General features: G+C 40.3%; 1 protein-coding gene across 1 annotated transcript in view; it reads right to left on the bottom strand.

Moving 5' to 3' along the window:
- Positions 1-13,678, bottom strand: part of CHKA (choline kinase alpha) — a gene marked incomplete at its 5' end in the record, with an annotated part of 20,978 nt that extends 7,300 nt beyond the window's left edge. The window contains 6 exons of the mRNA XM_009079679.1: positions 323-381; positions 728-832; positions 1,096-1,229; positions 1,855-1,968; positions 6,540-6,593; positions 13,559-13,678. Coding sequence (XP_009077927.1) covers positions 323-381; positions 728-832; positions 1,096-1,229; positions 1,855-1,968; positions 6,540-6,593; positions 13,559-13,678 — 586 coding nt within the window. The remainder of the gene's footprint in view (positions 1-322; positions 382-727; positions 833-1,095; positions 1,230-1,854; positions 1,969-6,539; positions 6,594-13,558) is intronic.
- Positions 13,679-17,325: the final 3,647 nt, after the last annotated feature.

Below are 17,325 nucleotides of genomic sequence, written 5' to 3'. Positions count from 1 at the left end.
GCAGGAATGGAAGGAGATTTGGAGTGATGGTGTTTGTCTTCCCAAGGAACCATTCTGTGTGATGGGCTCTGCTTTCCTGGAGATGCTGAACATCTCCTGTATGTGGGAAGCAGTGAATGAATTCCTTGTTTTGCTTTGCTTGTGTGTGCAGCTTTTGCTTTCTCTATTAAACTGACTTTATCTCAACCCATGAGCTTTTCTAGCTTTTACCCTTCTGATTCTCTCCCCCATCCCACTGGTGGAGAAGTGTGCGAGCAGCTGTGTGGTGTCTGGTTGCTAGCTGGGGTTAAACCATGACAATCATGAAATACTAGCAGCTTACCTTCTTGACAGTCATTGTGGCAAAATACAACTGGTGAAGAAGTAGCTTCAAGCATAGCTCTAGGAAACACCAATATAGGATCTTGTAAGTAACAAATCGCTAAGTTCAGCTCCACTTCCAGGTGAAGATGAATTTTGTTCTAAGCATTTGAAGCAATATTCCCTCCCAGCAAGACCCTGTTTTCTCAATTAGGAGCCAAACATCAGCAGGTCAGATGAGCAATTTGATCATATCAGTTTGTGGTCGTATGAGACTCAGGTTGGTTACAGAACCAAAACCAAACCTCAGCTTGTAAAGTAAAATGAACACAGGGTGTGATACTGTATAATGCATTCCAACAAGTACACAAAAATCCATACAGAAACTGTGCAAATTGGAAGACAATGATAAACAAAATAAGCCTACCTGAGATTTTTCATTTCCTGGGGGAGATTGTAACTGAGGAGTTTGTTCAGTTTTCTAGTTTTGGATTCTCTGGTAAATTTAATTCTCAGCACTTGATTTAGATATCTGTTATAAACAGAGAATGATACAGCATTTGTGACCATGAGGATATTATTCTATTCACACTATGACACCATTTACCTTAAATCAAGAACGTTTGCAAAAGTTACTGAATAAAAATGTTACTATTCAAGGTAATTTAAGTTCCTCATGTAGCAGTTTCTGGGTACAGCAAGAGCTTGTGTTCTCAGGCATTCAGAAAGAATCATCTGCTTATCAAAATCACAACAGGCCACCCTTTTCTCCCCATGAAGTACTGCATAACTTACTTTTCCATTGTTCCAAAAAGCCACTTAGGTTCTTTATTAAATGGCATTTTCATGCCATGAAATCTAGCCATCTTCTCAGCTATTTCAGCAGATATGTCAGGCAAGCTTAGCTCTTCAGTGCTCAGTTTCCTGCTCTGTAATAAAGCACAGTATTCTTAAAATACAGGTAACTGATTAATTACAAAAGTGTGATTAATTACAAGCACTAGATTAGTCTGTGTAGTACAGTGTGCAATACTAGCACAGAACTCAAGCAATACACTTTTCACCCCAGATAAATGCACAAAATTGCTGCCTTTGGAAAAGCTGAGTTAGCCAGCCAAGCTTACTTATGACTTAATCAATTCCCTTCTAGATCAAGACCTGGGAAGTATCATATCTCACACTAAGAATATCTTCAAAGCACATTGAGTATAAATATTTAAGAACATCAAAAGCATCTGCTCTTGCTGCTGTTAAAGGCAAGTGTTACTCCACAACTTCCCATGCTATGTTTGGTATCTAACAGGCTTTTTATCTTCATTTATTAGCCCCTGCTACAGCTGAAGAGTTTTTAGATCTCTCTCTCTCTGGCAAGAGCTATAATGGGGCTCTCCAACACCCACTATAACTGTATCAAATTACAGCCAGCAATTACTACAGCCTGCCAAGTATTCCATTCCCACATCCCTGCTTTTCCGGGCAGTCCAGAGACCTTCTTGTCATGATCAATTAAAGAAGCTACCAGCAGCCCACTAACTAATTCTGACCAGGACTTACAGGAATGAACTCCTCCAGTCGTCCTTGTGGAAAGATTCCATACAGCTTTGGGCCGAGCGCTCTCTCTGCAAGAATGGCAAACATAACACTTTCCAGAACCATGGCTTCTGCCCCCTACCAGAAAAAATAAAGCATTAGTTGGTGCAGGCCTGGAAATTAACACAGCACAACAGTAAGCCACAGCTAAACTGCTACAAAGTGAGAAAATTGGGGGCTGGCTTTAAAAAGACTCAACATTTCAGTAACCAAAGTTTAGTCAGCATAGGAGCAACACAAGTATTTTGCTGTCAAATTTAAAGCTGGGGAGGAAAATCTGTATTACTTAACAGGTGGGCCAGGGCAGAGGAAATCCAAACAGCCTCTCCTCCCTAACCTGTGGGAACTCTGCAAATTCACTTCCTTAAGGAGTATACCCTGCTGAAGCACATCACAGGAACTACAAATATTATCCTATGTTAACTATTTTCACACACTGCAGAACATTGCCTCACAAAAGGACATTTTAACTGCACAAGAGAATGAGGTGAATAAGGAACTGAACAATTTTTCATTTAGAAGAATGGCTTAGGATTTCTTTCCGTTAAGCACGTTTTAGGTATTCCCTATTTTTTATTACTTTTTGTTCTTTCTAAGAGAGGGAATAATTTAAACTCCTGCATGTTTAGCCTGGAGAAGAGGAGGCTCAGGGGAGACTTTATCACCCTCTACAACTCCCTGACAGGAGGTTGGAGTCAGGTGGGGGTTGGTCTCTTCTCCCAGGCAACCAGCAGCAGGACAAGAGGGCACAGACTCAAGCTCTGCCAGGGGAGGGTTAGGTTGGCTATTAGGAAGAGATTTTTTTACAGAGAGAGTGCTCAGGCATTGGAATGTGCTGCCCAGGGAGGTGGTGGATTCACCATCCCTGGAGGTTTTGAAGATGAGACTGGATGTGGCACTTAGTGCCATGGTCTGGTAACCACGGTAGGGTTGGACTTGGTGATCTTGGAGGTCTTTTCTAACCTGGCTGTTTGAATGATTCTATGTGTATGTGAATTAACATTCTTCCTTTTCCACCAAACATACCTAAAGTTTCAATAACTTTGCTCACAGGTTTTCCTTACATCAATAAACTGTCCATAGCAATCAGGAGTAGACAGCTTTTCAACATGAATGTTTAAAAACTAATAGAAATATGGAAGGTCTCAAAACTACAGTTAAAACCACTGCAGTACAGCTTTCTTGATGGTAAGATTATCTGTAAGCAAACAGAAGTCACATAAATCACTACTTCTAGCAATTATGTTAGCAGTACTCAAATCCCAGAGATCTGCCAAGCCTCTGCCAACTCTTGAGGAACTTGTCTCAAAGTCTGACCCATGACACTTAAAAGCAGAAGAATTAAGAGCACAAAATTCAGAAAGCTCAGGTTCTTCTGACCACAGAGTCTTCTGCATTATCAGTCAGTGTCAAGAGTAAACACCTCCATACAATTTCCATTCTTGAGTATTGCTGATAAATTGTTTTTATTATTGGCCCACACCTTATTATTATGACATCTTCAAGAAATTCTAGCATTTCATGTTGTAGTGAATACTCATGTAACTATGTTCTGAAGCACAGAGTTTAAGACAATTTGCACATGAATGTATTGCATCTATGTTCTCCGCCATTTTTTCATCTAAACTCCTCAAAGCACCAATCGCATTACACACTAACACAGCAAACATGTCTTAATTCTTGCACATGCCTCACCACCACAGATTGGCACTTTTCTGATCAGTTCTGAAACCTAATGCCAAGCACCAAAAAGCAAACGAGATACAAGTTACTGAACATTCACTCCCTATTTAACCCACACTGCCTTTGCCTGTGCCAGTATCTGAAGGGGCTGGAGACAGACTGTGTTAGGAGCTGCAGTGATAGGACAAGGGGCAATGGGTACAAGTTGAAGGAGGGGAAATTTAGGCTAGACTTTAGGAAAGCTTTCCCCTGTGAGGGTGGTGAGATACTGGCACAGGTTGCCCAGGGAGGCTGTGGCTGCCCCAGCCCTGGCAGTGTTCACAGTCAGGTTGGATGAGCCTTGAGCAACCTGCTCTGGTGGGAGGTGTCCCTGCCCAGGGCAGGGGGTTGGGACTAGATCATCTGTAAGGTCCATTCCAACCCCTAAAATTCTTGAGTACACCACCAGGGTGTTCTAAAAGTCTGATTGCAGCAATCCTGTTGGCTGTTCCCATTAAGGTGTCATTTTTTTCTTTTCATATCTCACTGAAAAACCAACTCATGTTTCTTGGACAACAGCAAGTACAAAACCCCACTATTCATTAAGATGTCAGTTTCTGCATCAGAAGTGACAACCAGAAATAGTTCTACTTCCAATTACTCATCAGTGCACATCTGGGTCAACTCTGCCACAGGTCTGTCTAGCCTTAGTCATTTAAGACATCATTAACATTTAAAAACCTTCAGATAATCCACAACTCCATGACTGCAGGTTTGTAAATTTCTGTGCCAGTGCCAACAAGGATGGCTGCATCTCTCCATGCAGGATGTACTTCAAGATTAAGAAGTACAGGTAAATATTATGTAAGAATATTCAGATTTGAATGCTCTGGGACCTTACTCTTAAAAGAAAAAAGTTTAGGGCAGCAGAACTTCCTCTACTGTAATAGAATGGTCACTTAAGAACAAGTCCAATGAGAGCCCTGGAACATCTTTGCAATCTCAGGCACAAAGATTCCTAACACCTGATGGACCTTTCACCAGGTCTCCACTCCACACACTACTGTCAAACATAGGTGTGGAAATAAACTACTAAAGGACACTGAAAATCACCACAGTATATTTTATATGGACACTGAACAAATCCAGGGATCTGACTCTTCAGACAAATGTTCACCTGATGGTTTTTTAAAGGGTCAGGCAGGTTAACCAAGTAAATGATGTCCCTCAATGTCTTCAAACACTTTGCAATATTCTCATGCTGCCAAGACAACAACCTGTTGTTTTAGGCTCTGAAGCTCTCAACGTGGATCAGTTACAAAGAGATGCAAACAAGCTCCTGGAGAAGATTTGACCACTCAAATTTTTAAATTTTTAGATACGAATGTTGCATTTCAAACTTACAAATTATAAGCATTCTTTACAAAAGCTTTTCCAGTATGCAACTTCCATTCAGGCAAGGAGAGATTAAAAGTCTTTCTACACTTCAACTGGAACCAAAGCTTCTGCTTTATTCCTGCTTCAACAAGTTTGCTATAACATACACAAAACAGTCACATTGAGAAAAACTAACTGTAGAAAACCCAAGGTAAAACAGATTATCCCTGCTGAAAGACCTTATGAGCTGACAAAATGTCTAGTCTCCAATTCTAGCCTCAGCTGTCACACACCAGGCAGCTCAGAATAGCTACAATGCTTTTACTATTCTCTCCCAAGGATAGTATCTCCTCTAATCAAACCTACCTACAATTTTTACCTGGACATAAGAAAATTAACAAACCCATCCTGACAATAGCTCTTGAGAACACTGATTCAACAGTGAAGTGTCAGCACGATGAGAGTAATAGCAACAAACAAACTAGCTGCAGAGAGTAACTATTTTCAGGCAACAAATGAAGACAGTTCTGAAGCTCAAAGCCTTGTTTCCTGTACTGCAAAACCCCTGGCACCAGGTTGGGGCTTGTTTGAATTTTCGCTGGTTTATAACTTTCAGAACTTTTTTTTTTTTACAGGACAGGGGTGGGAGAGAAATCAAGCCGCCTCCATTTTTCATCTCTGAACAAAACTGGGATCAAACCAGTACATTTTTCAGTTCAGTCTTGGTTTAACTGATTGGAGCTGTTCCAGTAAACTAAGCTTCAGTTCAACACAACTTCAAAAGCATGCATTCAACAACAAAAAAAAATTTAAAATCAGTTTCAACCCACTAGAAAAAGAAAACCCAAATGCTTGAAAGCTGTTTCATATGGCATTCCCAGAAGGCAAAAAACACAAGGGGAAAAAACAGTACTTACCAATTGGGTAAAATGTACTTCTCCCTAACCACTGCCAAAATCATTGCAGAGCTGAAAACTGATAGTCCATAACAAGTAAAGCATCTGGCTAACATGCTGCAATGTTATCCCTTACTGAAAACATACTGCCAGGGTAGGAATCTAAATTACCAAATCCTGGTCAGACTCCTTCATGAAAAGTTACACACAGCTAAACATTATGCTGCATGAGCAGAAACAGTTCCAAATGCAAGAACTTTCAAGGCTGCAGAACACAGATGATCCAAGCACAATGCTAATCAGAAACACTTTGTGTTCAAGAGCAACTTCTCTCTGGCTCCATGTACTTTCCTCAGAGGAGCTCACCACTGTATTAAAAAGGCAGGAAATCAGGTGAAGCAGAGCACTAACCTTCATCTGCGTAACAAAGAGTCTATCACTATAAATTGCAGTAGTGGCACCAGTGTTTGAAATGGTAAGAAACCATTTAGGGTAGAACTGCAGAGCTGTTGCTTCGTAAATCTTTCCAAACTGTGTCCAGACACTCACATTATGTTACTCCTAAATGCAAAAATGTCTTTTCTTTGTTACTGTTTAGTTTCTAGAAGCAGTCCAGACACCAGGTGGAGTGACTACTGGTTTGAAACAAGCAGGATCACCATATTTCCCTGTAATCTATAAAACTCTGTGAAATAAGCAAATTTAGTTACTCACTTGCAAGTCATTTTCCTTCTGAGACTGTACAGACTCTCCCTTATTACAGGACCTCTATGAATGAGAAAAAGCAAACACAATGAGAAGATGAAATTTAACATGATTAACCTGCAACCACCAGAACAAAGGGAGTAGAAGTGCCAGCTATCATTAACTAGATGTCTCAACACTGTCTTGGATCTGTGACAGCTACAGCACTAGTATCCACCTGACCTCTGACCACCACACTACTTCAACAGTTTCAAAAGGATGTGCCACTGAGACCAAGTCACTCTCAGAAAGACCTGATTTTCAGGGATGTTTGTATTGTTTCCCAGTATTTCAAAACAAGACTTTGATGTATCATAAGCTTAGAGGAACATTTTTAATGAAGAGAAAATTAAGTCCCTCTGCATGACATCTGGGATGATATTCCTCCACCCAAAGCACTTGAGACGCATTACAGAGATTACATAAAAGCCTTAGGAGGACTATTGAGAGAGGCATGTTATGAAGGTTGCCCAGCACTTGCTTTTTCCTATCACTTTATTTTCCATATTTCTTGTGACTAGAATGTCCTTATGTGGAGCACACTGTATACAATGTGCCACTGGCTGTGCAAATTCAAGGTTTTACTTCATTGCCCATGTAAGCTATAGATATCTCAGGGAGAACTGCAGTGGACTAGCAAAACTTTAACAAATTCCATGCATAATGTATTGTGCTAGGATTGTTAACAGTCATTATAAAGCAGTTTCAGAGTATTAAACCATACCCTCAGCAACTGAACCCTCAATGGCACATGCTTCTAATAGAGCTGCACGTTTAAAATTCAACATGTACAAAAACCTTGTCCTTTAAAGGGCTTGAAGGTAAGGAGAAGAGAAAGCAAATATTTGCTTTGAATTAGTGACAGTATGTGGCTGCTATTTATGTTGCAAATCCACCATTGAGTGTTTAAACCAGACTAGCTTTAGAGGCCCATAAAGGCAGCCTACATCTCCACCTTCTGAACACAAACATTTCATTCACAGAACCATGTGCATACCTTTCTGTTCCAAAGCTCTAACATGTCCAAAACAAGGGTGGAAATAGGAACTTAATGGAATACAGTTAAGCAACACCAGCTGCCTTAAGTACAGTACAACAAGCTAATGATTTACACAAGCTATGCAGTTACAGTATTTCAGAAGCTATAGAAGAAGGATAGTTAACATGAATCGATGATCTTTCAGCAAGTACTTCCCATAACACTAGGATAATAAGTTTAAAACAAGACAATATGGAAACTACTATTACTTTATATTCCTTTCAAGGAAATGAATAAAGTCCAAACATATTCACTACAGCTAAATGCTACTCAATAGCTACTCAATAGCATTAAAGTCATTTACAGAGGGCTTCTCTGAACAAGCATATCCGACATCAATACCACTCACAGATTATTTTTTTTTTTCTTAACAGTCAGAAAGTTACTCACCATCCAGGAGTCTTTCCTGATAAATGGTGCTCCCAGAATGGTTCAGCTCATCAGAAGGTAAGCAGATTAGACTTTTCCCTAGAACCTGAACTGGCATCCGCTTTCCAGAAGTCATACTGCATAAAGAGCTAGCCAGTTCCAAGAGTCCACCTCAAATTAGTGCTGGAGATAGCCTAATGGCATCCACTGTGCCATTAGAAAGGGACAGTTAGGGCTGTGTACTGCAGAGTCATCACAAGAGGAGACTTCTGCAGCATCCCTTCCTCTTTTCTGTTCCCTCAGCATGGAGCACCAGTGTCCAGCAGAGAATGAACACAAACTCTTAAGTAACTTGAAAACACAAATGGGAGCTTGGAGAGGATCAATCTTCACACGTGGCCATGTACTCAGCTTAGAATTAGGGAAGTCTCCAGTACATGAGGTCAAGGAGAACGAAGTAAGCAGGATGCAATTTTATGCAACCGAAGTTTAGAAGTTTAACATATATTAAAGTACAAGAATGATTGTTTCCTGACTGCACAATCACCTATGAGAACAGTGGTTCAAAGTGAAACATCTCTTGTGATACCTATTCAGCTCACTTGTTCTTGGCTAAATCAATCAAAACTCCATTATTTTTTCCATGAACTGCCCACTCCAACCTATGTCCAGTTCTGGGAGCTATTTACTTCAACAGCAATGAGATTTTAATTACCCAAAAAAGAATGACTGAGTATCTGCCAGAGCTTTTTAACCACTCTCTCTGTATGGAAACATCAACTAGAAACGGACTCTGTTCTACAGCTCTAAGAAGTCTTTAAATATTTGTTCAGTGCTTCTTTTATGGCAGGAAGCTTTATTCTCAAAGCAGACTGAGAATGCTCACTAGCTTAGTAAGGGAGGACAACTATATGCAACAGAAGTTGTTTTAGGGTCCACTTCGTAATCATGTAAATTGATTTTAATGTAGGATACATGACCAATGTCCTAGAATGGGAGACACTGACACATGATCAGAAGATGACCAGTGTTTATGCATCTGACAATTTAGCCCAGAAAACTGAGTTCAACATTTTCTCCCTCATTCCCCAACTTTACTTCTCTTGCAGCTGGAAGATGAGATCTGCATCAAAAATCCCAAAGGATGCTTGGCTAGAGAATTCTGTACAGCAAAGGAACTGGCATCTCTTTTTTCCCCAAAAAAGCTTCTAGCTCTGCTCACTACACTATTTTTCTGAGTTTACTCAGCTTTAGTGTGCAGTACTCCAAATTGCTGCAATACTTTGCTTTAGACAAATCACTAGGAATTCACATCTCAAGAAGTTACAGCATGACAAGGAACTGCCTCAGAGGTTAGATGTGATCTGTATGGGGGAAACTTTTCTTAGCTCTGCAAACTGTTGGAAGACATCAATTTATAGTCTGGTGGGAGGTGTCCCTGCCTAGGGCAGGGGGCTGGGACTAGATGATCTGTAAGGTCCATTGCAACCCCTAAAATTCTATGATTCTACGAATTTTAACTTCAGTGAATGGGGACTAAACCAGCCTTACATTCAGCAACAACTACTTCTGTTTTCAAGAATCTGACATTGGTCAGTTCTCCCTGCCAGACTTGAAGGAACTGAATTTAGCATGTGCAAAAGAATTCCCAGTTCAAGCTCTCCAAAAGCCACAAGGACATGTCTAATCCTCTTCGTTTCAAGTTACCATTCTCTTATGAGGGAGCAGAGGAAAGGAAGGGGCAGTTCTTTGGCATTTGATTACTGCTGTAAACATTCAGATGCACAGACAGTAGCTGGTGCTACTTAAGGCTTATTTTTAAACAATGAAATCCAGTACTAAAGAAAATGAAAGCTGTAGAGAATGCTCCAACTTCAGAGATCTCATACTATACCGTGAATCGTGTCTGTCACCTGGAAACCAGAGTGCTCTAGGCACGATCGCATGGGCAAGCCTGCAGCAGAGAACACATGCATATACAACTAAAGTGGTACATTACCCCCAGAACACCCTTAACTCCACCCAACACAAATATATCCCCGTAAGAGGTGCTTGGTTTCTTTCAAGCCGTCTGCCAGTGCCAGGGATTTGTAGTTACTCCATGCTACAAACAGACATGGACACCAACAACCACAGAAGACGTTGATAATTACAGTTACACAGCAGTCTGCATTTTATTTAGTTACACAAAATAAAAGGCAGCAAGGCAGGTATGGAAAAAGATTTACCACAGAACTGTGGCAACCATTGATGCTTATTTTGCGTCTGCTCACACAGAAATTGAGAGACCAGAGAGCAATGTTAGGTACACTGGTTTGCTTTTCCTCATTTATAGACAGGATTTTGATTTGGCTGTTGCAAAGTATCAGAGTCCCAGTGAATCAGAGTTCAAGGTTCTTTTGACATGTGTAAAAGAATGGGAATCAATTCCCAAGTTACCTTTTGATAGGTGAACTTCAAAAAATTCACCTGAATTTGAGCTTTTTTTTTTTGTTGACGCTATCTGAGGTTGAATTCCTATCAGCTTTTCTAAGATGTTATTCTGAATTTAAGTAGAAACACTAGTGATCTGCATATGAAATCCAATCTTAAAGCCTGGACATGAAATGGCATATTGTCAAACCTTTTGTTTCAGTTGTTAACACTAATACAACCAACAGTTACAGACGTTTTGTCATGAGGAAGTTTTACTTTCAATGCTCCCCTTAAATTTAGCGACTAAGCTGGAGCAAGAATAAGTGAAGCAGAGTAAGACACTTCCCTTTTACAAATGTAGGACATATCTGCATTGTGCCTCAAACATTTGGGTTTTAATGTTGTTAGTACTTTAACCTGCCACAAGTACAAATACTTGTCTTTAAAAAAAGTTCTGCTCAAGGATATACTCAAGGGAAGTCCTTGATTTTTACACATCCATGCCAGTGCGACCATTCGTCATAATGGCCGAGCCAGCTCCGTTCATCTCCCCCCAACTCCCCCCAAAACAGTCATGCACACAAAAAAATTGGCTTAAACATATCAGCTATGACAGAGGAAGGCACAAAGCCTTCCCTGTGTGGCAGCTTTAGCCAGCTGGCATGGTTTATATTGGATGAGTTTCATGTACTGACATTTGTGTCTTCCAAGAGTCATAATAAGCAAACTGGAGCTATTTTCAAACTGCAAGAAAGGTTCCTTTAAAAGGTGGCTCAAAGAACTATGGTGCCAGTGTCATTGCTTCTCACGTTAGTAATCACGTATCCATTTGTCACTTGTATTCAAAATTTTCACTTAAACTCATCTGCTGTACATACCACAATTTTGTGCTCATTGCTATGCAGTATTTACAGTAAAGGAGTAAGAACTCATGTCACTGTTTTGTGCTCAAATTTCAACAGAAAGTAAAATAGACAAGAGTTAAAACATGCTACAAAGGCTCAAACGAACAAGTGGTAACTACTAATACCCAGTGGCAGTTACAATTAAGTCATTGAGAATCAAGTTATGATTTCAGTGTAAGGTCTCAAAACTCAACTTATCAAAGCAGTGTCCCTTAATTTCTATGGGGTTAACTTAAGCAACTTGACTAAAAAACATCAAATTATTCCCTCTTAACAGGCTTGTCTTAACATTCTGCTTATGCCACCCAGAAACTCATAGGAATCCTAAGTGAGGTTTTCAAAATACCCCAATAAAGCAGTTTGCTTATATTTTAACTTGCATTTAAGGTAGAGGGGCTGGAAGAGACAAATGTTTTTGACAAAAACTGTGAACCTCAATGCAATCTGAAAGTTTTACCTTGGGACTTTCTCTGCTTACTTAACCTTTAGTGAACTGCACCAACAAGAGCAGTCATTTCACTGCCACTACGGAAATAAAGGAAGTTAGACATCTCAAAAGATCCTTCGACACCAAGAGTAGAAAGGTTAGAAAGTTATGAACACACTTTCAATTTTCAAACCAAATTAGTTCTGATTTTAGAGCCCAAAAATTTATTTTGATTTCTTCAGTGGATAAGGGCACAGAAAAGGCAAGTTAAAAAACACCCTGAGGGAAAAGGAGGGCGACCAAATTCTAGAGCCTAGAAACTTTTCCTTTGAAAGGCCACATTTCTTCACAGCTCTCAGGCAACAGAAGATCTACCACTACAACAGTTTCACAGCCCATGTTCCTACTCAAGCTTTCTACATATTAAGTTAGCATTAAAGTCATTAATAGTTCTGGAAAAAACCCAACAATTTAGCATCAATTCTAGGAGCCATTTTGAAAATAAACATTTTCACCACCATTTTTTCCAATTTAATTTTGGTTTCTCTTAAACTAAAGACTATCTAAGCTTGAAGTCCTGGACCTTTTTTGTTTAAGAGTTCGACTTTCCCAACACACAAGGTGGTGTAGCATTTCACCATCTTTCAAGCCACTGGAATATTTTAAATCTTTGTGGTGAAGTTTGCTACCACGAGAAAGTTAATAGCTCAAATATAATAAAGGAATACTTTAAAGTCAGCAAAGTGACAGTAGCCAATGAGACTTTTAATAGTAAGCTTGGTCAAGATAGCAAAAGCAGGAAAAATGGGCTGAAATTTCAGGAACAGTCAATCTCCTGCAGGTATTGGTTCAAAGCAAGTGACTGAGTACTGGACAATATAAAATTCATGGATAATAAAACCAGACCCTCTAAGTCAAACAAACAATTGCCAACATACAAATGTGATGTTCTGCAGCTGCAATTTTTCATAAGGTTAAGCACTTAGGTTATGATCACTTATTTACAATATAATCAAGTGACTAGCAGAGATGGGTAAGAGAAGATCTCCTGTACACTCCTACAGTCTGTAAGCTTTAGAAGAGATCACTTTCACAAAAGTAGCCTTGATTTTAGCCCTTACTATTTGAAACAGATTTGCTAACCACTTCTCTTAAGGTCTGACAAATTGCCATACTATTGACATTTTCCTAATAAAATAAAAGTAGCATTAGAAGAGTTCAACAAACATCTGGATAAGTTCTTGTGCCAGCTTTGAGGCAAATCACACATCTAGGAAGGCATGATTTGGAATGAGATGACTGTGCAGTATCGATGTTCGCGCTTCATTTTTATTCTAACGCTAGAGATCAAATTTTCCAGCAACACAATTACCCATGAGGTCTAATAAAATGCTTGAGCACTGTACAAGCCTGACAAAACCTCCAACTAAGCTCCAGGATTCGTAAGTGCTACCAAGATTAAAATTAAGCAGTTTAGTCTCTTGCAGTCTTGCTAGTTATGTCGAAGTCCTACATACTGTACAGAAGCAAACTTTTCTGAAACACCACAGTCCGAGCTTAGCATCATAAACAGAACATTATTGCTTAAACAACAGCAAATGAGGCTCCAGCTAAGACACACCAGTCGGGATCTGTGTGGAAAGAATGTAAGTTCTAGACAATAACAAAGCATAAAGAAAACTGCTTTAAGCTAGCGATCTGACCCCCACCACTAAAACATTCCCCAGAGGATAAGGCAGCACACACTTGCAGTGTGTCACAAGTGAAGAGCTCCAAACATGTTACAGTGAAGTCACAGAAACCCTCCCACTCCCAAAGCACTGCATGGACTCACCATCTGCAGGATTGCACCGTATAAGCGCAGCAGAACTTTCCGTGGTTCATCTGCCACTGTCTCAACGGTATCAGGTAGTGAGCACTGAAACAACATGTTGCTGAGGCCACCTCTAAAAAGAGACAATTAGGTTTATTAGCTGATTTGGATGAGCATACATGTTTCCTTTTCTACAAATTGGAGGTGCACTAATCATCCTTTTGGTATGATTAACTGATATAACAGGAAAAAGTGTTTTCCAGCAGTACCAAGAACTCATATAAGGTTTCAGTGAAGAAACAGCAGCTCTGTAATGCAGAGTTCACCATCAAGATCTAATGATCCAAGTCACAGCTCAAGCTATGGACAAACTGATGTAAAATGCAGCAAGATGTAGACTTCAGTAAATTATTTTCAGGACCTCTAGAAAGTGATGCTGGAGTCTGGTCAGATATACTTGGGTCGCCCAAGCTAAACAATGGCAGAGTAAGTTTTAAGCAATGCAGTGAGTACAAGACTCCCAGTTTGAATGAAGAGCTGGTATCACTGGGATGGTAAATACAATGTTTAGCTATAAAGATTTAAACCTGAATACCTGTGCTACAGCATTGCTGATCTTACTTATGCTGTCACTCTTAGGGCCACATTTTCAACTCTGAAATTCACAATTACAGCAGTTTATCGTGAAGAAATTGCTTGTGCATTTGTCACACTCGATCTCATCAAGTGAGACAAACTAGGAAAACCTGTGTTTGTCATTCAGGTGTTATACTAACACCTTGGCTTTTCAAATAATTAGTGTTTTACAACAGTGTTCTACAGGAGAAATAGTATGGCATTTGTTTTCTACAGGTCTATCAAGCTAGATAGATACTGGATTGGAGAAACTGAGTTTCTTGATGTGCTAGCAGCTCACTAAGAACACCCATCTACTCAACTCCTATTTTCTTTCTGCATTTTTCGTCATTATCGGTATGTTCATTAATGACATTTTCAAATTTCCCTTCTGTGACAGATTTTTCCTATAACCACCTCCTCTGCTATAAAAAAAAATACTGCAACTTCTGGTTTACTTGCAAAATAAAAACGCAAATCAGCTCTACTGAAAAAAACTCACACCATTAAAGGAAAAAACCATCAAAACCAGATACAAAGCAAATAGAGCAGTTAGCAGTAAATCTGCAGCACAGATTTTAAAAAGTAACTTTCCTTGTAGCTTATTAAAGTAGCTCTAGAATTTGTCAGTTGTGATTCTCTTTACAAAAAGTAATGCAGTTTTCTCCTAACACCCAAATGATAAGTATTTAATATTACTTTCTAAGCATCCAAACTGCAATGGCTAAAATGCAGTTCTTAGTCCTAAACCTGACACTCCTCTCAGAGCTTTTTCAAGTACTATTCTGGGTTCTCTTCCCACACAGTGGGGAAGCAGTAAAGACTTTCTGGAGGAAAAGGTTACCAAGGAGGAGACAGTCTGTAGATGTTTACTGGGAGGTGATACAGAGAAGAGCTGCCTACACAGCCAAAGTCAACAACTGAGAAGGAAAAAAGAAATCTCAAAAAAACAGGGTAAAGCCACAGCTGCTCAATATGCTTAAGAAAGGAGACAGAAGAGAACCAGGTGGCTTGGCAGGCATCCAAGGAAGGATGTTTAGAGACAAGAGATATGAAGTAACTTTGAACCATGAAGGTGAACAGGTAGGAAAAAAAAACCAGCAAGAGACAGATGGAAAGGATATCAAATGAGGAGCAAAGCCAACAATTCAGATGCAATCTGAGCACTGGGCAGCAATACCAGCTACACTTCTGGCTTTATCTAAACTGTGCTACACAGCTTGGGTTTTTGAAAAAAATATTTGCCACCTTTTCTAAGCCTGTGGGAAAAATATCAATACTTAAATAGAAGAACTAAGCACACTGAAACCAAATTTATAAAAAAATAGGCTGGACTAAAGCTCAAAATCCTGTATAGTTACGTTACTTAAACACATGCACATAGTGCAGGAAAGCCCAGAAACTCTTCTCCTTTTATACAAGTCAAATGGGAGCGAGTGTCTTACTGAGGCTGAACTCCATTAAACAGAAATTTCACTATAGTTTTATGCACTGAAGACTTCAAAAGTTACCTCTAATCAAGGAAATCCATACGGAAGTGCAATAAAAGGCATTGTTCTCCTGAAAGGTCAGTGGACTCAGCAGCTTGTTTAAGGGTCAAAAGGGCACATCTCACCCCTATACAGATAAAGCCACCAGTTCATTTGCTGCTACAAATTACTCAAGGGAAGCTCTTCCAAAAGGTCACCTGCTTTCAAAGCTCACCCACTGCAGTTAGATGCGATCATAAACTTGCATTGTGATTAAGGTGCATTTATTCCTTTGCTCTCAATCAACAAAGACTGAACCCCTTCCTGCTATGATTCCAAGTACCTGACAGCTGCTCATGTATGTGGTTTTGCAGTGGAAGCAGCAGCACTGATGGACACACAGGAGAATGCACACTGAGTGCTTCACTTCTGTGAGACTTCACTCAGCAAAGCAGTACGAGGCGTTTTCCATCGATAAAGCTTTAAATTTTAATTTTCAGCCTATCTCCTCTTGCTCCCAACGTGGAAACCATGGAGCCACTGGGAACTGCCTCCAAGAAACGCAAGAATAATTGTGCTGAAGCATAAGGCTAATTTAGCAAATAAGTATCAAAGTCAGCACTACATTCTAACACAGATGAAAACACAATTAAACAAATCAAACTCAAATGTACCAGACTAGTCTAGTGTCTAGGAACTGTATCAGTCTTCTAAAGGCTCTCTTCCTTCACAAACTCCTCATTACCGTGTTAAGTGAGGAGAAAAGAATCATATAAATACAAATACCACCTGCACTGGCTTTCAATGAGCTGTTCAACTTAATAAGGGCGTTAAAATACATTTAGAAAGGAGCACCATGAGTTATGATTATTCTTTTATCCATCACAGCTTTGCCAGCTGTTTCTGCTCCCTTAGCTAACTAGGGTAGATGTGTGCATGTTTCACAGCATGCAGGATAATATGTTAAGGAGTTAGAATGGACTTTACAGATCATCTAGCCCCAACCCTCTGCCCTGGGCAGGGACATCTCCCACCAGAGCAGGTTGCTCAAGGCCCATCCACTCTGGCTTTGAACACTGCCAGGGTTGGGGCAGCCACAGCCTCCCTGGGCAACCTGTGCCAGTGTCTCATCACCCTCACAGGGAAAAACTTTTTTCAATGTATCCCCATCCCCTCTTGTCCTGTCACTGCAGCTTCTAACCAAGAGTCGCTCTCTAGCTTCCCTGGAGCCCCTTTCATGTATGAACACAAGTAGAAACACTGGGAAAGGAAACTCGGGACTCAAGGGGAGAAGTTGACCACCACATATATCCCATTTGAAACCACATGCGACTACACCGATGAGGTAGAACGACCCGTCTCTAAGATGCTAGGCAAGCAGCTTGTAAAAAGAGAACTCTGAATAAACACTGTCACAACTCGCATAAAGGACTGATAGAAAGTAAAGCGGCGATTTAATTCCGCGAAGAACCCACGGACCTCAAACCCATTACATCATAAGGCTTCTAGAACATCCGCAATTTACATATTTCTGCTGCCAGCATGCTGAGTCACCAGCACGCGTTACCATGCCCGCTAGATGATGATTCACACCACCCATACACAGAATTTACCTGCTGACCTCGCAGCCGGGAGCCCGCAGGGCGCAGAGCGGACAGCGAGCACCTCTCCGCCAAGCAGCGGCTCCATCCCCGCGGCGCGGGC

Source organism: Acanthisitta chloris, unplaced genomic scaffold (assembly GCF_000695815.1).
Source record: "Acanthisitta chloris isolate BGI_N310 unplaced genomic scaffold, ASM69581v1 scaffold7308, whole genome shotgun sequence".
Classification (NCBI taxonomy): Eukaryota; Metazoa; Chordata; class Aves; order Passeriformes; family Acanthisittidae; genus Acanthisitta; species Acanthisitta chloris.
This window is presented reverse-complemented; position numbering and strand designations above follow the sequence as displayed.